Source organism: Diadema setosum, chromosome 4 (assembly GCF_964275005.1).
Source record: "Diadema setosum chromosome 4, eeDiaSeto1, whole genome shotgun sequence".
NCBI lineage: Eukaryota > Metazoa > Echinodermata > Echinoidea > Diadematoida > Diadematidae > Diadema > Diadema setosum.
Window position 1 is genome coordinate 42738311 of NC_092688.1, and position 25985 is coordinate 42764295.

At 38.0% G+C, this 25985-nt stretch overlaps 1 protein-coding gene across 1 annotated transcript; it reads right to left on the reverse strand.

The window, feature by feature from the left end:
* Positions 1-793: 793 nt before the first annotated feature.
* Positions 794-25369, reverse strand: LOC140227903 (calpain-A-like). Its single transcript, XM_072308288.1, has 11 exons — positions 24905-25369; positions 15193-15333; positions 13314-13445; positions 11013-11203; positions 9759-9930; positions 8853-9022; positions 5205-5282; positions 3915-4018; positions 3092-3220; positions 2096-2235; positions 794-1818 (listed from the first exon to the last, which is right to left on the reverse strand). The coding sequence occupies exons 1-11, from the start codon at positions 25367-25369 to the stop codon at positions 1591-1593; spliced, it is 1950 nt and encodes a 649-aa protein (XP_072164389.1). The 3' UTR covers positions 794-1590.
* Positions 25370-25985: the final 616 nt, after the last annotated feature.

Below are 25985 nucleotides of genomic sequence, written 5' to 3' on the forward strand. Positions count from 1 at the left end.
CGTGAAAGACATGCACGATAATGATGAATAACAATTATTTGTAGCAGGTTGTGAATCCGAAGGCACGTTTTCCAGACTACGTATTCTAAAAATATATTGAGGGTGGACCTACGACAAATCGTCAGTTATTAATAACCAGTGGACAGAATTGAGAACAGTTTCACAATCCGAACAGAACAGGCAGCGTTTGTCAGCCGAAAAAAATACTCCAGTATGTTCTTTTAAGACCACTTATAACCAAAACTTTTGACCAACAGACATCCGGAATTCCAAACTCAGAATATCAGACCTTCTTCTCAACGCGTTAACTCAAGGATTGGATTTCAACCGAATTTCTCTTTAGATGGACGGAAGCAGTAAAATGGTACATCGAATCTTCTCGATTTAATAAATGTGAAACACCAATCATGCCTATCACTATAATTTAGTAATTCAAAATTCATATTCTTTTTTTCGTAACAGACATACCACTCATTTCTAGTCATAACTAGATGCTCACATTGGTTCCATTTTATCTAAAGAGTCAAACACAGAAATAGAAAACACGTCGTTATTGAATTGTGCAGAGCATACAGCTCTGCACGGCTTGGCTGACAAAAGCTCCTTCTTTATTATGAGTGATCGATCGCTATGCCCGTTAGCATGTTGATTAATTCCCTGCTACGGACGTGTATAGCGCCGTATTATAGCCTTCGGTGTACATCTGTATATCATCAGTGCACTGTCCAATCATAATGACAGCCGCAGTACAGCAACGGCGACTCTTCTGGACGTTGCCTGGACGTTGGGACCACGTTAGCATTGTCGTATGGACGTTGCTTGGACGTTGGGACCACGTATAGCATTGTCGTGTGGCTTCAAACGTCATTCATTCGTGGTGTTTTCTCAGAAGTAGAGCATCGCTGACCCATCTCATCAGAACGGGAGATCTTTTTTTTTTTTTTTTTTCACGGAGGTAGCTGAATTTCACATTGTCTCGATGTATTCCCTGTGTGGCTGTGTCATGATTTCACTTTTGTTATACATTTCCACTTTGCCGATTATCTACGACTGGTCTCAGTTTTTCGTAGTTATCTCAAGACCACCTTCGACAAGTACTGTGACAGCAAACAAAAACACAGTTGCATCCGATTTCCATAATCTCCACTGGATTCCGCCAGAGATTAGCAAGTCCATTGTCGATTGGATATGACATCAACATTGTGCCCATCATCAATCATGATGACTGCAAATTAACAACAAAACTCAAGTGGGCATAGGATGGCCACCATAAAGTTAATCCACCATAAAGTTAACAACACGAGCGAAACTCAAAGCAAAGCAGCCTCTTTTGTGAGTTTTGTAACACGTATAAGGTAAACACATTCACCGTCAACAGCGCAACAGTGTCATGAAGCAAAACATCTGACATTTAGTTGCCAAAATGCGACGTCTGTGATCACATTTATGTTTTCCACGAGTTACTAGTACTCATCAGGCACTTCAGAATAAACTTTCAAGAAAATACGGTGCAAATTGGCAGGACTACAATAGGTCCCAACGCCGCAGGTTCTTTTTCATTCTCATAGTCTCATTTGTTTTGTTTGCTGTTTAGCCTGCCTGCAGCGCGGAACACAAAATCGGCTTCTCCGTGAAAATGCGCGTCATGAAGCGGAGGGAAATGTTCGGTTTGAAAGTGGACGGGATGACGCAATAATGACCCGGATCGAGATTGAATCGGCCCAGCACCTCGCGATGGTTGATGTAGAGCGACGACGATCCGACGGGTCGCATGTACATCAGATCGTTCTTGGTCAACGCTCGATCGGTGCTCTCAACCTACGGTGTGCATCAGAAGAAAAAAAAAAGAAGAAGTTTAATTACTTCATTAAAAAAAAACAAAACTGTTTAACATCAGTTAAACATTAGTCGATTTCCCATTATCCAACCAAGATGCAAAGTCACAAAAACATGAACTATAATAATGATAATGATTAATAGATAACGTTTATATAGTTTCCACGATTCCACTTTACACTGTATCGCAGACATTGCTATCGTGTAGGACCATGAAGCTTTTAACGGTTCAATTTGCAAGAACTACGTCATCTCATACCTTGTAAACTACATAACCGATTTGGTGCTTCTTAGCGCGATGCTTGTTGCGAACTCGTCTGTACTCCTGTAGAAGCGTGATGATGAGTGAACAACTTCCCCTCGTGTGAGACGATGTGCCCCGGTCTGGCGTCCATTCGTCTATAGAGGGCGAAATATTCATGTTTTGAATAATTATTATTAACAACATTATGATCTATGTCGGATAAAGGTGCTGAAAATGTACAAATTGGTTTATGGTGGTTACTTGTGGCATTTTGGGGCTTGCAATAGAAATTAATACTGTATGCAAGATATAATTCGAGCCTGCATCTGATTGGGATGACGGTTTTGTTTTTGGATTGTTACTTTCTTGGTTTTTAGTTCTTTCCTTCCATTCAAGGAGAACAAAAAGCTGATTTTGAATAAAGGTTGATTTCTCCTTACTCTGTTATCTGACTCATGACTTTTAATAATGACAGCTGATTACACAAGGCTCATAAACTGATCATAATCATAATTATAATAATCATAATCATAATCACAATCATAATAATAAATAGTTTTTTTAATTCCTAAAAAATACACGTATATACTTTACGAGTTAACTGCGATAATCACAGTGACTCATACATTCCCATTTCGGTTGTGCTATGGCTGCTGTCGTACTAATTTGCCGTGACATTTCAGCCTCAGTTGTGTGTAAGGATAACATGGAGATTACGCAAGGTCTTGATTGAACGTCCTTCCCCTTTCCAGCGGCAGGGAAGACAACATCACAAATAAGGCAATTCCTATTGCCACCTGTTGCCAGAAAACCTCATTCCCATCAATCGATAATGTGGCTGTCCACTATCTACCCTGAACATTCATTGCGCGCAGGGTATAAGGACTGGTGCCCATTATCATAAATTATGCCAGCAGAAATTCCTACACCCCTGCTAGATATATACTCCCCTTCCCTTATTTTCATCGATTCATGACCAGCTCTCCCTGGAGCGGTCGTTGTCATGGTTACCTGGCTCCAGCAACGTGATCATGATCTGTGGATTGGTGTGGAAGCCTTGTTGGATGTAGTTCTGGCATCCTCCTGCGTTCACGCCCCGCATCCAGCTCCCGTTGCGGGTCACCAGATGAAAACCGCGCGCTGTGAAATGGACAGAAAAGGGCACCGGGTGACGTAGGTATATGAACTCATTAGGATCACACCTAATTTCGCGGTCGGCATTTCCGTAATCATTGCAATCGAATTCCAATGAGATCTTAGGCTGAGGGTTGTTCAACTATTTAATTTGCACTGATGGAGGGTAGATAATGACTTTAAGTGATGAAAAACGATTACTGATAGCTTCTACGTCACTTCTATGACATTGGTTTCTATGGCATATAATAAGCACCATTAATTCGTTTTAATGTTATGATTATTTTAGATCGAGAGACCCGTCTGATTTCTTTTCGTATGCATCATCATGTTTAGGTGTATATAGAGAGTCACGTACGTTGTAATTGTTGGGTAATGATCATAAGTGGAGTTCTTCTGTGAGAAATCTGAAGAGGCTAACTTGTGTAAAATAAGATCACCAGATCGCTTTGATCATTATCAGCACATAATCATCATCATTATAAATAGTAAAATAGTATCAGTATCTACTACATCATCATTATCTTTTTTCTATCATCATTGTTATCAGAATCATTACTATCATTATTTTTTCACCATAATAATCGCCTTCATTACTACTTCTACTTTTTATCATCAGCAGCAGCAGCATCACCACCACCATCATCATCATCATCATCATCATCATCATCTTTCATTGAAGACAGATATATAGGCCTACCCGTGTCATTGACGACATCTGGGATGCCGTCACCATCGAAGTCCGGACCGACAGTACTGATAACGATCTTCGTGAATTCGCCAACGAAGTCCGTGTATGACATCCTTAGTTTGTATGAACGAATATATGTATAGTAGAAGGGTAATAAAACATGTGTTATTTGGCCAGTCGTCTTACACATTCATTCATTCATTTATTCATTCATTCATTCATTCATTCATTCAAGCAATCATTCATGCATTCATTTTTTTTATCCATCGTACTGACATCAGCAACTGTTCTTCACTGTATAGTTTGTGCAATAAAACAAATATAGTGATCGATAAAATACAGACTGAAAATACTGCATAAAACCTATATACAATCTAGTAAACATACTAGGCAAGATACAATATACGCAAGACAGAAATACAAAGCTAAAAAAAATATGATACTGCATTTCCATTGACAAATTTAGAAGATATCAAAAAAATAATGCTAGAAACATACCAACTAAGTCAAGTAATGATAAACAAATGAACACTCAAAAAAGACCATTACCCAAATAAAGAATTCACGTCCCCTCTAACTTAACCCCCCCCCACACACACACACACACTCCCACCCACACACTCCCATCCCCGTTATACTGCCACTTACATCTGTATCTAATTCTTCAACAAACTCATATAAAACCTATCACTGTGATTACCATCTAAGTCATAGAAATTTCTTTACTCTGACTAAGTTAATTTCAGTTTTTATTCGCCTTTTGAACATACCCCATGAGCGCTTGCATGTAACCAACTATAGAACATGCGATGTAATTTAATGTGATGTACAGCAGAAGATTCCTTATAGAAATAAGAATGGAGGGATTGTAGTCTATTGAGGGATTTATATGAATCAACGCTTTGGAACATTTTGTCTTTATTTAGTGTACAATCTATTTCAATCTACCATGACATCAGCGATTTCTTTCCTAAGGAGGAACAAAGAGCTACATTCTACTCTAATAGCATTAAAGAAATCAGACAAACACAAAAGTTCAGTTTTCCTCTGTTAGGGACGTTGACGTTCATGTTTTTTTGTTCTAATTTTAGAGGAAAGATTGTCATGGTAACGAGGGATGTAGGGCCTACAAGCTGCCCCGTGCCAGCAAAGCTGAAAAGCCGTTCAATTTAGTTTGATGCTCATGACGCGCGTAGTAATACCTACCGAGACACTTTACTCATTCAGAGAAGAAACAACAACAGCAAAGATATAGGTAAACGAAAGTAAACTCGTCTGTCAACGAAGAAAGCATCTTACCAGAATTCCCCATCGGAGATGGACTGCGTATCATCTTCGAAATCCTCTCTGTTCAGTACATTTTTCCAGAGTGTTGAGCTACAAGGGAGAAAGAAGGAGAAAATGAATAAAGTAAAGCTTAGATTTATAGTTACGGTCAACGACCTGCCCTGGAAATTTCTTTTTTCCCCTGGCTTTGAGGCTCACGAAAATAAACATAAATATTTGAACTACTTTAAGTTTGGAGGCCACTGTGTTAAGCTCACTTGTCTGTTCAATCTGAGCTGAGATAGATTAAGGTATTTTGAACAGTGAAAAACATGACAGTTATAACATCTCAAGTCTTTGGAATACTGATTAAGTCATCAATATCGTCTTAAGTAAATTCTTTTATGACACTAACTTTTTTTTCCCTGTAGGGAAAATTTATTAGCATATCTCAAATTGAGCATGTGAAATAAAATAATAAAATACAATGCTATGGCAAAAATATGTACAATAAAGTGTATACATTAATATCCAATGAGAGCATCAAGAAAAACATTGTATTCATTTTTTCTTCCAAAAAAAAATATTCACATAAACATTCAGGTACAAAATTAATGTCACATATATACATAAAGACAAAATAATGATCCAAAATTGACAGGCAACTGCGAAACGACTAGATAATGTAAATACGATTTCAACTGATACATTGTATTAGATACAAAACCTTTAGTTTTTCAGACATATATTCGTCTACTTTCTTCGCTTGCTTTAAGAATTGACAAAACTGGCTAAATTGTAATGAGTTCTTTTTATTTCTTTGAGAAAATATGAAGTATTTTGCATACAAATAAACCACGTTTTGACACTTTGGGTTTTCTGCAGAACCAAGTATAAAGGCACTTCTGGTAATTTGAGCCTGATTCTGTAACATAATTTCCTGTATTTGAGCAATAAACCTTTGGGTAACATCATGAATGGTATGAATAATATTATATTCATACGTGTAATTGTACAACGTGACATTTATCTAAAAACCACGTGATTTTACTGTTTGAACCAAATCATTCGGGGTCTTTTTATTCAAATGATATTTTTACATTTTTGAAAGGAAATCCGAGACTACTTACAGTTTCCAAGTTTACAACAATAATATAGTACTTCTGCATGTAAAGCAGCAAATTTAAATGGGCTGACATTACCTTTACATGCATCAAAAATACAAATCGTCATGAGTTAATTTGGTTCGAGTACCAAGAATACGATGTTACAATAACAATTCAAGCAAAAATGTTTCTGTACTGGACGTTCCCAAATCAAATGCTAAATTGATTCACAAGCGTGTGACAAAAATGAACAAAGAACAGAATCACATATACCAACCAGCTTAAAACACTTATTTGCGCCAAAAATATTATGTAATGATATGCACTAAAATGTTTTAACTTATATAGTCGACAGAGCATATTTGAATAGGATATAAATTTTGCTCAAGTACGAAATAGGTTTTGAAAGAATCAAGTTCCACTTACTCTTAAATATATTTTATTACATTTGCCATAAGATTATACATCGCCAAAACAAAACTCAACCTAAAACTTTCATATGATAATATATAAATATTCCAATATGAATCTTAAGTTTAACAATGAAGCAAAGGGTTAATGGTAAAAATATGTTCCTAAAAACCTCGTTATAACACTGTTTTATTTGATAGAATGTATACTGTTTAGTAATTCATAATTGACATGATTGGTTTTTGTATGCTGCTTTTTCTTATTTTTTTTTTCTTTTTTTGTTTATTTCTATTTGTATAATCATGTTTTTGATCTCTGTAATTTTGTTTGATGTTCTTTAATAAAAAAAATTGAAAGATTAAAAAAAAAATCTTAAGTTTAACAAAAAAAAAGCCACTTCCGATATTGTCTTTATCTAATATTCTTTGAACCCAAGCTACCTTTAAACTTACAGTGACTGATTGAATATGTTGCATTTTAACTCTCCATCCCTATAATTTGTGATTATAGTTTTACGACTATAATTTTGTCTCGTTCAGCATACCATATTATAAAGGAATACGTTTATGCATGCATTATGAGACAAGCATGCATGGCTACCATGTTCTATACCATAAAGCACATTCATTATTTTGATGTTTCCCCAAAAGCTCCTGATTTATGGAGCAGTCATCTAACACTCGTGCAATAATATCATCTTCCCATATTCCGCTGCTCGTAATATTCCAAACAAAATTGACAGGAAGATTTCAATATTTTTGTGCGCAAGTGTAGACATAAATACTTTTCACTCCATTGCAAACCCCAGCTTCTGTGCCGAGCTCTGAACAAATAACATGACACATGAAATCCATACGCGCAGTGCTCGTTTCGACACATTTTGCTCACTAACTTGCGTGAATATGGAGTAAGGGTATAGACGTTTGCTCATTATTTCTCGAAGTTTGCAGAGACAAGGTAAACCAAAAGGAAATCGGGCGATGTTGGACCGGTCCCTGTCAATATTGACTCTCCTTTTGTCATTTATGCCGTCACTCTATGCAGTGAAGACGTTGTCAAATTATTTCGCATCGCGTTGCGTCCTTCGCATTTGTCTTGGCAACGAAGGATATTATGATAGCGAAAAGGCAGGCATGATAATATATAGCTGACAAATCCCGCAGTACCAAAGATGGTGTCAAGATAATGATCAGCAATTGAGTCTAAATATTAGTTTGGTGGTGATGGTGGTGGTGGTGGCGGTGGTGTGTGTGTGTGTGTGGGGGGGGGGGGGAGTGTTGTGTCTAATGAATAAAAATGGAATGTTTGGCTAAAGGGCATAAACGTAAAAGGACACACGAAAACAGAATCGATATAACTTTGTATAATGTCTACATCCCTGAAAATTATAAACATTTTTTTTTTGGTCATCCTGGACGTGATGGCGTGAAACGACGAAAAGTCCACAAATGAAATAGATTACAGAAGATGAACTCTTACTAGTATAAGAAGATTATTTATAGGATGATGAAGGAGATGGTGATAAAAAAAGGGAGAAAAGGTGATGAGAAAAATAAGAAGAAGAAATACTATGACGGAGATGCTGGAAAAGAAAAGGGAAAATGAGAATATCACAATGAAGAGGGTGAGAAGGAAGAGATGAAGAAGAAGTAGAAAAGAAAGGACAAGAAGGAGAAAAGAATATATTGATGATGACAATGATGATGGTGTATGGTGGTAATGATGATGGTGGTGGTGGTAGTGGTTGTGATGGTAATGATGATGATGATGATGGAGAAGAGGAGAAAATAGATAAAGAAGAAGTTCGATAAGAAAGAATATTAAGTAGAGAAGAATATACTGAGGATGATGACGATGATGGTGGTGTATATAATGGTTGTGTTGGTGGTGGTGATGATGATGATGATGGAGGAGTGGAGATAGATAAAAAAAAGAAATAGAAAAGAAAGAAAAGGAAGTATAGAGAAGAATATACATTGAGAATGATGATGCTGGTTGTGTATGGTGGTAATGATGATGATGGTGGTAGTAGTGACAATGATGATGATGATGATGATGATGATGATGATGATGACGATGATGATGATGATGATGATGATGATGATGATGATGATGACAGAGAAGGAAGAGATGAGGAAGTAGGTGAAGAACCCGTTTAACCCACCTGTCGCTCCACTTCCCTTTCCACTCGGTGGAGTTGGCCCATGGATTCCTGATCTGCACCAGCCTGACCGTGTTGCCACCCTTTAGCATCCCGGTTTGTACCCGGTGTATGGAGTATGAGTGCCCGGTCACGATACCCAGGTTGTTTGTCTCGTTTGCTCGCCAATCTCCCTGTGTACGGTAAACGGAAGCAGCGCAATTCATTATGATGTTAGTATTGTTGAAGGATTGTTAAGTTTGCTTGCTTGCTTGCTTGCTTGCTTTCAATAAGGTTAAAGAAAAAACGACTATCAGCCTCAGGGCTGTTTTTCAGTGAGTCCGTACATCAGTTTACAGCACAATATTAATTATAAAACAATACAATATTATGATAAACAACATAAATTCGCAAAACAAGAAAAAACATAAAAAGCAGTGGTTCACATGATATTATGGTACAGGAAAGAGAGAAATTCGTTGTCGCGCACTCACAATCAAGAGAATACTCCTATATTATACAGCGTTGATACAAATTGATTTGTGTGATGTTTGGAATCTGATTTGCAAAATGAACTCCTTTTATCATCATCCATGAAATCAATTTATACATACCACCACGTTAAAAAAAAAAACAACAACAACAACAACAACAACAACAACGAAGAAACTGTGTCAGTTCACAAGCTGGTGAATGGAATGCAAGAATATGGTATATGCACAATGACAGTCTGTTTGGCAATGTAAACTGAATTTTATTTCGAAAAAAAAAATAACAGAATAAAATAATAATAAAGTTAAAGATATGGTTCAAGCTGCAATGAGCCCTTTTCCTTTACTCAGTCAGAGCACGAATGTGAAATAGGGACTAGGCCGTGTATTTGTTGGACATGATATTTATGCGATGTGTTCAAAATATTACTATATCTACCTTTCTGGAACAGCACATGAAAGCCCCGGAACGTGTACCACGGTACAGGATGCCGTACAGGTCGTCAGCGGTAGTCTCGTTCAAGTCGTAGACCTCGGCCAGACCTCCAGTCAGATCGACAAAGGAATCCGCTGCCATGCCACCGGCCAACCCACTGTAACTCCCATGCAATCTGTACGAGTATATAATTTATCATTTGTAGATTTTTTCTACCTGTCAATCACTTAGCGGTATAAATCATATATCAGTAAGAGCCCCTTCCTAAAGTCAAGGTTTATAATTAGAATTTATTTTAGCCACGTGAAGCATTTGGCTATTTGCTCTCTGCAACTCTGAATTTTGCAGTCCGGAAGAAGAAAATACAAACAAACAAACAAACAAATGAAGATATCATCCGTTAACATTGAAATATAATATTTTATATAATCTTGGTGACACTAAAAGATCACATTAAAGCCATCTTTCATTCGATTTTGACTTTACCATAATCATTATTATACATTTTTCGTAAGTTGTAAACACTTGCTCTTGCTTATCCGTAGTAATTACTACGCATCACATAGGCAACATTCATCTTTCAATCTTTCACGGCACTACTATCATGGTAACGGACGAACCCTGGATGGAACAGACATCATCACTGTCAACAGAGAATGTGTGCGCGAGCTGCGACGAAAGTCCGTCGTCCCTATATAAATACTAAAGTAAACAATTCTAATGAAAATGATTAGGTCGCAATTATTCGCATCCGGGTTCGGTACGCGACGTGACCTATCTATCGCACAAAGATCGATATAAGGACGGACAGGATCATTCACGCATCCGCGCACCCTAAGAGGATGGCTGTTTGCACAATGGAATACAATTTACTTGCAATTAGGACGATGCGGCCCCAGTGTGGGTTACTGTTATTTTTCTTTGTTTCATTTCCATCTGAGAAAATGGCTGGATAGCCTGCATTCAACTGCACTAGCTGTCTTCCATCGGCAGTTGGATGTAAGGCAGGATCACTTCACCGGGTTAAACACCCTTCGCGATGAATAAATGAAAACGGGATCTTTTACGTGCATGAGTTGTTGTTGTTGTTGTTGTTGCTGTTGTTGTTGTTGTTGTTTTTATTACTTTGGGGTGGATTTTTTGATGATGTTGTTGTTGTTGTTGTTGTTGTTGTTGTTGTTGTTGTTGTTGTTGTTGTTGTTGTTGTTGTTGTTGTTGTTGTTTAAAGGGTGGGAGAAGATGAAATTACAAACTCACTTCGCATAGGCTTTTTCGACCAGGGACGGCCAGAACTCGTCGGGATCACTGGACCGGGCGAAGATCAATCGTCCGTTTCGAGTCGGGAGACGATCGTCAACGACCACGCTGACCCAGCGACCGAATCGCCAGAACCGGAAGCGGAACATTCCCGTGTAGCCCTCGTCAAAAGACTGACCCAAAGGCACCACCTGCGCATAGAGATGATTCATATACATACCTTCATATTTTATTGAAATTGGACGTTTGTAACTTCTGGGCGAGGAATTTATGTCCGGATTAATCCTTCACTTGTGAATCTCACTATTTCACCTATGTCATTATCACACGGATTACACAATCTCAGGGGGCTATGGATTAACAGCGGACGTTTATATTCAAGTTGAACGAAGCAGCCAGTCAGCTGAATACAGTAACTGCATTCGTTCTTTAGTTAGCATTAGTGTCGACGACGAATAAACGAGGAAAACAAATACACGTATATATTAATTCATAAATTATACTACAAACATAGAGCCTACACCTACTCCAATAAAAAAAAAAAAAGATACACGTACCGACATGATATATCACCATAGGAAATTCACAATACTTGAACCAGCAAACATTTTATGAGCAGAATGACAGAGGGTATACAGATTCCTTGCATGTTTTATATTGGTCATCATTCAACCAAGAAGGGAGCTGGGTTTCTTCTCATGTGAGAACTGGGGACGTAGGTCTGTTTCTCAAAGCCTAAATCTAGAGTGCTGGCCATGCTACCTTGATAACTTGATAGACAACATTGTGCTCCAACAACGCTTAGAAACATCAGTATTAAGCGTTATATAAATGTTATTCATTATCATTATCATTATCTCCGTTTCCTGTACTAAATATTATCTTGGATACATGGACACATTATTGCCAATACACTGTAAAAACATCGGTGTTAGATTTAACACCACGGGTGTTAAATCTAACACCGATCAAACTTCAATAAAGGACCACACCCACAGGTGTTAAAAATGCACTGTGATGGTGTTAAAAAGTGTTCACCTGACACTTCGTGGTGTTAATTTGACACTGTATCTGGTGTTATTTTGACACTGTACTGGTGTTAATTCAAAAATGACACCACATGGTGTTGATTTGATATTTGCTGGTGTTAATATCAATGGTTTAACACCCGTCCAGCTTCAATAAGGGACCACACCAGCTGGTGTTACTTTGGTGTAAATTTATTTTCACATTTTTTCAAAAATCTAGTATTTTAATGTAAAATTCTTGATCGTCTTGTTTAAATTAAAAATCAACAAGAAGTGCAGTTACTAAGAAACTCTTCAAAAAACAGTTTAAAATTTGGAAATGACACCCGTAGGTGTTAATTTAACACCATAAATGAGCACCGAAAATTTAACACCAGCTCGGTGTTCACTATTTAACACCGGACTTTTTGCAGGGTACCTTACTTCGTAGTGCGTTGAAAGAACGGCAAACAATGACTATAATTTTTTTTCACAGAACTGCCGATTCAACGCCCCTTGCTCCGCCCATTTCTTTTTTTTTTTCCCCAAGATTTCTCAATAAATCGTCTGGGTCTTTTAGTTCCCTTTCTAATCACTATGGTTACAGTCAAGACGTGCGCACAATGATTTCAAGCCTGCGTAATAATTGATCAACCGCCCAATGGACTATTGTATTCACTTATGTTAATGTGAAGGTGCATTTTGTATTGAAGGTATCCTTGGATCGTTATCATTTCGAAACACAAAGACTCAACAACGTATGGATATTATACCTATGTTTGATAATTATCGTCTTTGAGTGCTTTTAGTGCGCTGATCTTGGTACAGAAATACGGTCCAGGCTTTGTGCGAAATATACTTTATTCCCACTTGAAATTTCATCAATGTTATACACTCATGCACTATGAACGCAAATATTTGATAGATCTGCATAATCCACCCTTTCCTCTCTTTGGTTGATTCTTTCTGACTACGCCTACCACCGTTGCGAAAATTGTAGTTTGTTTATTATCATCATTGTTATTACTATTTCAGCAGCAAGATTATCATGTCACGATCGTTTCCACTATCATCTTTATCATCATCATTATCATCATCAACCTCAGAGGACGGTTATTACGATGCTGACGCAGTCCTCTTAAAGGACTATAATATGAAGTAGGCCTTCTCATCCTAATGAATACGCGGTATAGACGAGAGAACTGCAAACCATCTGCTCCCTTATCATCATAATTATCTATGTTGGCAAGCCGACTCTTCTGAGGTGAAGAATTATGTGGCTTCGTTATCTTACTCTTTCAATGAGATGAGGCACTTTTGCGATGGCAGACAGCGGAGCGAGAAACCAACAGTCTCCAAGGACTCCCTGCACGACATCCCGCCGGCTTATCCCGTCGACAATCAGTCCCGGTTCGGCACACAGCTCCTGTCGATAGCCAAGGGGGGAATGAACGTCATACACATGCAACCCATGGAAGACGTAGTAATAATTCAGACTGGGCCAAGACAGCCCAGCCACTTTAATTACGCTACCATGGCAATGTTCATGCAGATTCATCGTTTGGCATAATGAGGCAGAGCAATGAGATCTCAAAACAATGGGGTCGCAAAATAAAGGTGACAGGGAACGTTCCTTGTTCAAACGTCAATACAATGTAATATGATAGAGAGAAAGAGAGTTAGTTTGTTATCGCAGGTCTCTGTTAGAAACCTCGTCCAGTTCGAAGCTCATTTTAGACATGCAGGAGATTGTCGTATACTAAAAAAAAAAAAAGAAACAAAGTAACACCTCACATTATGGTTTTTTCCATCCAAGCCGAGCTCACTTCCCAAGTAGATGGAGGTATAAGGAAATTTTATGAGGCAAGTGGAAGGGAATGATTTTCTTTCAATTGAGCAGAAAGTGAATAAATAAATAGATCAAAACTATTCTGCATAATACCATGCCTCGTTTTTAGTTATCTTTACTTTATTTCCCTTTTTTCAGCTGGTCAAGATTCTCACACAGGGCAAGACTCGAATTCAAGGTACAACGTGTACCAACAAGTCAAGTGCACCAACATCTAAACCACGGGGTTCCATGACATTCGCTCCTGCGACATAATTGCCTCAATGATATATCTGCAAGCTAAAGCCAAACATGAATTCTACCCACAAACATAACGCTCACCGCAATTCCAATCCTCACATAAAATCATAACCAGCCTGAAACCCTATCACAACCCTAACCCTAAGTGCTTGGAGAAAATAAGACCGGAGCAATCGCCGCAGGAGTAAATGTCGCACCACGGTGCATTGGTGGGATTGCCAAAACGTCATATACGTTGTACGTGATTGAAATACAGTCCTCGTTTTGTATGTGATTATAAACGAACAGCCCCCCCCCCCCTCCAAGTTATAGTTAAAAGTGTATCTACGACTGTAGAAGACTCTTCTTCTCCTATAGCATATTACATGTAGAATAAAAATGGTTGTCAAAAAAATAATAATTATAAACTTAAGTACAAAGTGAGACGATTTTCAGCATCACCGGCATTTTAGTTGAATAAAATGTGTCTGTTCGAGATATGGGTGGGGCAGGTACTCATGTGGTATAGTTTGAGATTCCTGGACTCGGAAACAGGAGATCCCTACTGGTTCAATTCCTCCCCGAAAGGCACAAGATATTTCATCCAAAGTGTCGATCTTGATCCAGATGCAAAGATTGACAACTGCATGACAGTGCTTTGGGGAGGGGGGGGGGGGGGGGGGAGAGAGGGGGGAAGGGGAGGGGCAAGGGTCAGTGCAGGGGAGGGGCAGGGGAGGGGAGGGGAAAAGGGGCAGCAGCAGCTCTGAGGATCGCGGAGTGTCATGGTGTCCATTTCTTTAAGTTCCATATCACACTGTCAGAAATCTGCCACGTACGTGCAAAATTTGATCGTTTCAAAATTTCGAGAAATTCATTTTCGAAAATAAAGTTGTCATAAGTTCTATGGTCCATCTGGGGGAGCAATGTTTACACGGAAGATGCTGCTCGGTGTAAGAAATAATTAGATAAGTAAATAAATAAATAAATAAATAAATAAATAAATAAATAGATAAATAAATAAATAAATAAATAAATAAATAAATAAATAAATAAATAAATAAACGAATAGAAAAACAAAAACAGAAAATTAGAAAAATAATCTTACGTGGGGTCTCATCCATCGAACGCCACTGGCGTCCCCCGAGCCCTCGGCGTAAATGGAGTCTGCCTCCGCTCTGAAGTCAGGATCTTCAAAGAGCTGGTTTCCCCTGCTCGATACGAAGTTGTTATAGAATGTCTCGAAATTCTGCCAAATGCAAAGAAGTAAAAAATAGAAGAAATTGTGTTTTCAAATGTTATCATTATGACGTCATTACTGTCTGATCATCTTGCTATATCTATTATCAAACCAAGTTGTGCTTACGTCTATTGTACATGTAGCAAAATTATGCACTTGTATGATTATGTTTATGCTAAACATGTTTTCAAAATCAGCTCAAAATCATCATCATAATTAACATTATCACTACAAACATTAATATGAGAAAATCGTAAACAGCTATGTCTATCGACGACTGATATTTCAAAACAATATCAACTTGCTATGAAAAAGTTCAGCCCGGGGTTTTATTCGATTCTTAGCCAAACATTAAAATAAGATTATATCTCAAGTATTGTGAGTTACCACTGTTTACCTGAGGTTTGTAAACATATGTCTTTGCCTGATTAAGAAGAACAATGAACAAAAACAAACGTCAGAGAGTTTTCAACTCCGTTGAATATCAACTCTTAAAGGAATGGCATAATTTTGGTTGAGAAGGGGCTTCAGGTTTCTAACTTTTTAGTAAGACAATGTGAAACCTCTTATAAAATTTGAAAGAGAATACAATATATTCTAGAAGAATTAAAAGTTATTTGAAGAAAATTAGCTTTGAAATGACTGAGATATAAAAGAAAAGACGTCCTAATACAAAGTGGGATCCACCTTTTATTAAGATCACTTTGCTTTGCTCTGTTTTTGGATATCTCAGATACTTCAAAATACCTCTTAGAATATTGTACGCTCCTTAACAGTTCATAAATGGTTTCCATTAACCCTATAAAGCCCAAGGGGGGGGGGGGCACATTGTGCCCCCCTACCATAGTTTCGTTTGCCGTTCCTACACCCTTTACCCGATTTTAACCAAATTTGGTGACTTTTCATAAAATATTATTGCGCACATTTTGATGTATAATTTAGCTATGTCCGATATTGCTGGTTGCCATGGCAACCATAAACTGACAACCATGTTCGTCAGATTTTGCATGATTTTCTGTTCCAATTTCAGTTAACAGTATAATAATGGATGGAATGGGGGTTTTCTTGGCTGTAATTTGCTGAAGGACCATGGGTGAAGGAATTATGGTTGTGAATTACCCTGACATGGTTTTCTTATTATTTCCTTTATTTTCTATATGACATAGGCAGCAAACAAAAATAATAAAAATAAGTGAAAATACAGCATTTTCCACTACCCTTTTATTTTGGATATTTTCACACAAACTGTGCCTGTAATATCATTTGTCAGTCTTATTATCAATCTGCAAACTCAAAATTACAATATTCTGGAAATATGAAATGCGATACCGATATATGTATTCATTCCAAGTAATACATCATAGGTTTTATATATTTCTTTTTATTGTAATGAATAGCGCCCCCATGTGTTGACCTTGAGAAATTTAAACCATAACAAACAGTGAAGGCTGACTTGCTTTTCCTTTGTGGTAAATATGAAAAAGATTGATATAAAAAAAAAAGATATATACTGGAGATAAAGAAATAAACAGAAAAAACATGATTTTAGCGTATTTCCTATGTATTTCTTTATATTTTGGTAAATAGCGCCCTCAGTGGATGACCTTGAGAAATTTCAAATGTTGGGTCATGTAGAGTACGAGTTGCTTTACCCATGTGCCAAATATAACTGTCATACATCATATAATAAAGAAGTTATATAGGGGGCACAATGTGCCCCCCCCCCCCCCCTTGGGCCTAGCAGGGGTCAAAATAGCTTGGGCTTTATAGGTTTAAGACGATGAGGTAAATAAAAAGAAATTTGGAAAACACATTGTAAGGTATTTCAAACACTGAATAGAATCACTTCGGAAATTAGTCGATATATAGATGTACAAAAATCACTGTACTGGTTTGTATTTTTCTATTTGAACACACAATCCATCCATTGAAAAATGACGTGTGCATAAATAATGAGTAGACTGCTGGGCAGATACAATGTATATACATACGTCATTTTGCGTGGGAGTGTGCAGTTGACTCTGTCTGATATTTTTAATGCTAATTCTTTCGGTCAAAGAATGTCTTTGTTCATGTACAAAAATCAGCAGCTCGATCAGATTCCCCTTTCATCTTAAATGCTTAGATGTAAGACAGATTTGTAATAAGATTTTCTTTACAAAAAAAAAAAAAAATGTCAGTGCTGCAATCAGATAATATCAGCTTCATCGATTTTTCTTCTATACATTACCAGTACGTTTTTGTTTTGTTTTGTTGGGTTTTGTTGGTTTTTTTTTTTTTTTTGTGGAGCGTACAATTATTATCAGATATACCAATATAAACATACTTAGACTCATCTTTCCGTTAATTTTCCTCAGATCGAATCGAATCACAATCATAATAAAAACAAATTGTTTAGAGAAATACTTATAAATAAAATATAGGTACATACATTATGAGATACACATACATGTTTATCTATCGTATTATATTCATATAGGCCATATCACAAATACATAAAATACGTCTTTGTGTATACACACACACACACACACACACACACACACACACATATCGTCGGTCGCATTACGAACCGGCGAATGTTCGAATTTGGGTCAATTTTTCAAAATTCACTTTTTTCCATTTTTTGAATGTCCATACCAAACTCTATCTATCCCCAAAATATCAAATCGCAAAATTCACGAAAACATGTATTTTTGGTAGTGACGAATTTTCAAAATGTCCAAATGCTGCAATTTGTGACATTACGAACCGGCAAATGTTCGTATACGCCGGTTCGTAAAATCCCTGTTCAGACGGAACACACGTGAGGTATGTGGGGCGAATCGAGGAGCTTGCGAGGCCGCGAGCGAGGGCTCGTCATCACCATCAGTCCCATGCACTCGGAATTGTGCTGGTATGTAACTACTAGGTGCATTTGTTATTTAATCTTCTGTTTAAAAACAAAAGTAATGATAATCGGGGCAGGTTAATGTGTAATCATAAAATATTACATCAGAGAAGTAGAATTGCTCGACATTATCATGTAAAAGTAGCTTTCCTGTGTATTTCATTTCCTTGTAGTTGTAGATCCTACACAGTCGTACACCTAGCCACCATTTTTGTCGAAGGTGGTCCTTGATTATTCTTGGTCAGAGATAAAGCAATCCTCCCATACAACCCGGATGCATTGTTTTTTAAACTAAAGCATAGTAGAATCTATAAACTGAAAAAAAAAATATCGTGTAGCAATTGCAAATACCCAGGTAGAACTGAAAATAGGCCCAAAGTAATAAATAATTATCATTGTTTTCAAAGATTCATGTTGTTGCATTAAAAAAAAAAAAGTATTTAGGCCCTAAGTAAGAATGAAATTGCATGATGAGACTGTTTAGCGTCAGTGTTAAGTCAGTTATAGTTACATATAGCTTCCTTAAGCATGCAAGAATAGCTGCTCTGGCCTTTACTGTCTAACTAAAATCCTGCATAAACAGTAAATTTATAGGCTAGATCGAGGTTGTATTCACCGGTATGTTACTTATTTTGATTACCGGGACAGATATCAATGAACTTTCAGAAAAATTAAACGAAGTTGATTACCGGTACCGGTACTCACAGTTTTTTTTTAACTCTCATGTACTGGTACAAGTATAAGCCTATATCCAGGGATTTTTATTCTATATAAGTTACCGCGGTATCCTATTTGTGCCCTGATAACACTGACATGATTTTCCTTATTTATATCTTGGGGATAATTCTAGGAGCAGCAGGCCACTACAAGCAGGAGCCGAGTCCCCACAAACAAAGGCAGCACCGCTATCATTACAACTGTAGCAGCTAGCATCCCAGGAACATCAGCAGCACCTCTCGGCGCAGGAGCAGCATTAGCAGAGCCTGTAAAGTGCAACTGTAGCAGCTGAACTTCTCCATACAATTGTAGTCGCGAAGCCTCTATGTACTACAGTAGGCCTACCGACAGTACTATTGCAACAGAGCGTCTACGTATGCTACTGTAAAACTCTACATTTGTAGCAGCATGATCCTAACTTTCAACTGTAGCAGCTGAGCCTTTCAGACTGTAGCAGCAGAGCCTCTACGTACAACCGCAGAGAGTAGTGGTGATGAGGATGTTTTTCCTTGATTCGTAACAGGTGATTATGGTACCGGTACTTGTGGACCATAAAGTGTACCAGGAACCAGGTATTCACAAACATTTCTCAGTTTACGGTGAATGGAATAGGTCATTTATTACTTTCAGTGGAATAGATGATTGAACAATACCATGTCATTTGACAGAAATCACTGTTTTGATATCTGGAATGTACTAGGTAATGTAGTCATACCTTTTCTGTAATGTCGATCTTATCTAACTCTACTGTCAAGTATCTTATGCAGATATTAACCTGGTGAGGACAGGCTCATGTTGATATTACAAGCTCTTCCCTAGGCACCTGCTTGAGCATACTTGGGGGAAGTTTCTAATGGCCTTACTGTAATTATTTCATACATGTATATCAATGTTGACTGCTACTCAATGTATTAAAAGAGAAAAAAGCAAGCACTAACACTTGTATAAGATTGTTAGGTTTTTATGTGAAAGACATCACATTTCTAATCAAAGAATGTGTAGCAGTTATCATTATTTACCTTTGCCAACCCCAAGGCGTAAAAGCTCGACCAATAGCACCTGAATTACTATGCCCTTCAGAGATCAGCAGACTTTGATGACAATTTTTTTTTGCATTTCAAATAGGTATGCTGGCTGTAGCTATTTTCATTTTGTCTCACAAAATGTCGTAGGTGATTGCCTGTAAAGAATTTCCTTATGTTACTTTGTTTTTTCTTCTGAAATTGTGCTTTAGCTGTAAGAAATACTCTTCTTCACATTTTTCAAACCTGCAGGTACTTGTAATGTTTTATCACATAGTGTATGACACAACTGTCAAATTTCTCACTGAAATTGTCCATACAATTTTGTGTGTTTTTGAACCACCGTAGGCATAGATGTTCTTGTCAAGTGGAAGAGGGATGGTTCTATGAATCCTGTCAGCTCAAGTGACCTCTATCATGCTCAACGGACCAAACCGAAACAAGGTTCCTGCGTACACATGAGAAGTGAAAATGGCTGGTGGAAAGGGAGGGTGCTTCAAGTCTTCAACATGCCCATGGATGGACGTAGGATGTCAGATGACGAGGGCATTCCTCTTTCTGCCTGAGGTAATTTGAATACATAGTTACTGATTTGTTCTACATCAATAAGTTTATCAAGATATATTATGTCTTTTTTCATTTTAAAATGATGTAGAGATTTTTATGCATAGTATCATGTAGGTACAATGTACTTTCATTGCATTACCATTTCAATATAAATGTTCAATTCTGTGTAATGAATAAAACAAATGTCGTAATTGCAGTTTGTAATGACTGTAGGATGCTGAAGACTGTTAGCTCTCCACTTCCTTTCTTTAAAAGTCTGATATTGATTATTACTTACAATTTATTATGTCAACGTCTCTTCTCAGTCCCAAAACAAAATCAATTACTGATAATTTGCTTTATGTGCATGTAATACACTGTAGATTCTAGTGTCCATGATAGATGTTTGCAAGTATATCTAGTATAAATCTTGTTGATTCTACCCACAGGATGGTCACATAATTTTTTTCATTGATGCATTGTTTACAACTTCCCCAGCAGTATCGTTACTTGCGACAGCAGTAGCAGAGCCTCAACGTCGATTTGTGACAGCTGAATCCCCAGAAACATCAGCAGCACCGCTTGAAGCAGCAGCAGCAGCAGTAGCAGCAGCGGAGCCTGTACATACAGCCCTAGCAGCTGAGCCTCTAAGTACGACAACAGTGGTAGAGCCTCTACTTACAACTGTAGCAACTGAGCCTCTACTTACCACTGTAGCAGCAGAGCCTCTACTTGCAACTTTAGCATCTGCACTTCCAGGAACATTAGCAACACTGCTAGAAGCAGCAGCAGCAACAGAAGCAGAGCCTCTACAAACAACTGTGGTGTCCGCATTCTAAGAAACAATGCAGCAATGTTACCTTTGAAGCTGAAGGTAATTCAACTGGAGTTGAGAAGTTCAGGGCATTGTATAACTGTTGTTTGTATTTCTTGCATTATCTGTCTGTGTGGTGCAAATTCCTAAAAAAGCAATTATGAGCCAAAACTTAATTTTCCAATAACAAATGTAAAATAATTTAAACATGTGATAAATACTTTGATTATCTTTTTTTTTTTCTTTTATCCTTCACTCTTGTAGGAAAAAGTTTGTGGCAGGCAACCTGTAAAATTTAAAGAAAATAGTTTGTCTTCTGCAGAGAATAGTTAAAAAAAAAACAGTAAATGAAGTAACAATTATTCAACCAGACTTGGTAGTTTCATCAAATTATGTATTTGTTTTCCTTGCATTAGGTGTAACTGATTTCAATTTGAAAGCAGACTAAGTCCTCCACTCTTATTTCAGATTACAAAGAATACTGAACCTTGCTGGATGATGGAAAACTGTTAAATCTCGAGAAAGCAATGTCCCTGTCAGACATTGAAGAACCGATTTTGATGGTAACCGGACACAGGAAAGCAATAGAAAACTGTTTGTTAAGTGTAATGGAAGTACAGCATATTCATATTGTGCTGTATGTATTCTATACTGCCCTTTATCTAGTCTTGTTGGTATACATCTGGTTGTATTTACATTATTATATGTAGTGCACTAACTGTTGACCAACTTTCCTAAAATAAAGACCATTTAGGCAAACTATTGTACATGTTTCTTGTAAGGAAAGGAAAGGGAATTATTGGTGAATTTCTTGCTCATAGTGCCTTGTACAAATATAGACTTGATGCATGATCAAGTTTGTAATACTTTCTGGTAATTATTTTATCTTCAGTGTTACATATTTGCTACATGCTTTCAATAATTTCAACACAGTTTCACACAAATCGACCAATTTTTTTCACTTCGGGAGGACCTTATTCAAATATAAAATAAACAATAGAAATAAAGTGTAGTGTTCCAGTATGTATTCCATTTATTGTCTCTTCATTGCAAATTTGGAAACTACTGCCATTGAGGCTTTTGAGGGAGTGGAAGATAGATGTCAGTGCAAAGCCAGAAGATTTTCATGTGGAAGAATATGTAGGTACTGACATCAGTTCTATTCCTGATAGATCTTCAGTTGTCATGAAAAAATTAATGGAATCTAAAACAGAATTGTCAAAAAAAAAAGCTGAACAGTGGGGAAGCCTACAAAAAGTCAGAAATATTTGTAGATGGTAGAACACATTTTAACCATCAAAGATGTGATTTAACACGTAACCATATCAATCTTTTGGCTATGATTGCCTCAGTGAAAATGGCAGAATGTCTATCAGACAATATTATCATGCCTTGAAAATTCTGGTCCTAGAAAGAGAATGGCTAGCCAGACATGTTATTAACATGTTGTCATGTTGTCCCCCATCCTAAGGACAGCAAAAAGAGACAAATGACGTACACTACTCTCCTCCCAGCAGTCCAGTAGTTGGCAGACTGTTAAAGTTTGTAGACTCGTGTTTATAAACACATTGGGTATCACTTTCATTAATTCAACCCTGGGCAAAATTACCTTGTGAAGTGTGAGGAGAATGGTACACTTGATCATGTTATTGCACTATTTGTGACTAACACGCGTACTACTGTAATACATTAAAGTCAAGGAAATGCAGAACTTCTCACCAATTTACATGTCAGATTACCTCGTGAAGTGTTGGGAGAAATTTTGTACATGTTATTGCACCACTTTTATAGTGGTCAGAACACAATTCTGAAATGCAACAAATGCCTAACTTCTCATTCCAAGTGAGATTACATAGTGAAGTATCATGGAGAATGTCACATTTATTTTGTATCAGTTGTAATTTAATGTATTGTAATAATAGTGTGCAATGTAATTATTGTGAGCTGTCGAAAATGCAAAAAAAAAAAAAAAATCACTCTCTGAATTTACAGGTTATATCTGGAAGTTTGAGGAGAATGCTTTGTTTTGTAGTTACTGTATGTAATTATGAACACACATGTGGAATGGTGCATTTTGAATTAATAAAATGCAGAATTCACAAACTTGGGGACTGGTGAATAGAAAACAAAAAAAAAAAGAACAAAAGAAAAAAAAGAGGAGTGAGAGAGACACAGATACCTAGAATTGGGAGAACAAGGTGATTATGACTGCTTTGTAAGAGGGTATGTGTGTGTGTGTGTGTTTGTTCGAGTGTGTGTACTGGTATGTGCATGTATAGTGTGTGTTTGTGTATGTTTGTGTTTGCATGGGTGTAATTATATTTTCTCAATAATGAATTTACACTTTTTTATAGACAGTGACTACCAGGCGCACTTTTAGTACTCATCCAGTAGTCAATAAAAACCCATTGCACAGTTTGATAACATTACTGGCATCAACAATTAATGTGTCAGAAAGTAGGTTGTGTGTGTGGGTTCGAGTGTGTTTACTGGTATATGTGCGTGTATGTGTGTTTTATGTATGTTTGTGTTTGTATGGGTGTAATTATATTCTCTCAATACTGATAATGACTTAACACTTGTAATATTTATAGATAATGAGTGACTACCAGGCACGCTTTAATAGAACGGTACTCGTCCAATCAAAAACCCATTGCACAGTTTGATAACATTACTCGCATCAACAATTAATGTGTAAAAGCACAGGTAGGTTGTATAGTTTGAGAAAATAACTGGTGTTTGTTACACTTTCCTAATACCCATGATTATGATACGACTAACATGAATGAACATGAATGAACATGAATGAATCACAATCCCACTACCTAGAGCGGCGAATGTATACATTACACTGTGCGCGTACCACCTAAGCGTGTGGAATGTGTGATGATACGCGCCATTTTATGTTACATTTGCCGGTTCGTAATGCGCACTCGCTACGTCCACACGTATTGAGCATGGGCTTTACGAACCGGCAAATGTATACATTTGCCGATTCGTAATGCCCTCTCTTTAGTACGCGATGTACGTAAAACGCTGAAATGGGGGGTTTTACGAACCGGCAAACGCACTTTGCATCACTACCACAGAGCCCCAGGTGCAGCTACAAAATAATATTTAGTATCAGACAAAGCAGAAAATTCCGCTTTCATCACTCTCTTAATATCATCATCAATGTGCGGTTATAAGACACGTTTTTATACGTTTAAAGAAGTCCCGATTCTTTAAACGCGATTATCTCGTAATCGTGTTTCCGCGCAAATTCGAACATTCGCCGGTTCGTAATGCGACCGACGATATATATATATATATAGAGAGAGAGAGAGAGAGAGAGAGAGGACCTTGTATTTGTGATCATATGACTCAGTGAATACAGAGAGAGAGAGAGAGAGAGAGAGAGGAAGTCTAGAGAGAAAGATGCTAGAATATCTCATGGCCATTATCCGTCAGAATGTGTAGAAATGATTATTATAAATGTTGATTTGTGTGCAAATCATGTCACCACATTCTTCGCATGTGCCATAAAAGCGATATACAGGGCTGTAGTACATGTAATACATTTTGATAATTATTATCAACATGTATGTTTACCTTATAGGAAGCGAAAACCAGATGACCGTCTGGTGGCGTGTCAAAATCCTCAACATCGTCTCCGTTGTCGAAGTCCTCGTCGTCATCCTCTATGGACAGCGGTGGCAGCTCAGAGTCCAGCCACAGATCGCCGGGTTCATCGACCACGTTTGGTCTCGCCCGCACCGCGGTGGCGACATCGCGACTGACGATGACACGAGTGGGCGGCTGCCTTTGGGGCGACTCGTAAGGTGGTGGCGGGTCGTTTGGTGTGATAACGGGCGGTGCGTGATGCGAATATGCATAGCTGCTGGGCGGCACGTATCCTCCATGGGTCGAGGGCGGGTGCCTGTCATACGGTGGCGGCGCCAGCGGTCGACTGCCGAGATCGTGGCTCGTTCTCGATCGCAGTCGTGGTCGTCGAGGGGTTGGATGTACGACCCTGGACGCATCGGCTCCTCCGCACAGGGAGGAGGACGATCCCATGATATTATGGTCTGGAAATTCCTCCTCCTCTCCTGGTTATACTATGTCGACATCATCCCATACAAGAATGATAGAAGTATCCACGATCGGGTCGTTCACATCTTGACAGCAAAAAGACATCCATTTGAGTTTGCTGACCAAAACGCTCGTTACTTCTCTGTCATGATCAAATCTGCTCATATTCCATGCGTTATTCTGTCAATCAGCTCATTATCTTCGTAAAATAGCAGGCACATTTTGTTCAATTCCTAGAGAAATATTGTACAAGGCGGACAAAACGGTGTACAAGGATTAAAGTACACGCACAGCTAGGGCATCAACATGTTGAGCTGCTGCTCAATGTGAAAACACATAGAAGATATCCACCGTACACCGCGAACGGCTTTTGCGGTTTCGGATTATAATAAGCCACGTACAGTGCAGTGGGTGAACATATTGGGAAGTAGGTTTGCTTCGTGTGGTGGTCCCTCTACTCTTGATCTGTTGATTGCTATACGCTCCACTGCACCCATGCCGTTTGGCGAGCAATATACTACACGGACAATACTACACCGAATAGCAAATCGCTGGAGGTCGATCGGTTTCCCTGGTGACGAGACGCGATTGGCGGATTCGT

What these genes read in the sequence shown, in the direction of transcription:
- LOC140227903 (XM_072308288.1), bottom strand. Translation starts at nt 25,369, where the DNA reads ATGGGATCGTCCTCCTCCCTGTGCGGAGGAGCCGATGCGTCCAGGGTC. An exon ending in TTCGATGGATGAGACCCCAC is followed by an intron (nt 13,446 to 15,192) that starts GTAAGATTATTT and finishes GGCTATCGACAG; the next exon opens with GAGCTGTGTGCCGAACCGGG. An exon ending in GTCGAAAAAGCCTATGCGAA is followed by an intron (nt 9,931 to 11,012) that starts GTGAGTTTGTAA and finishes ATACTCGTACAG; the next exon opens with ATTGCATGGGAGTTACAGTG.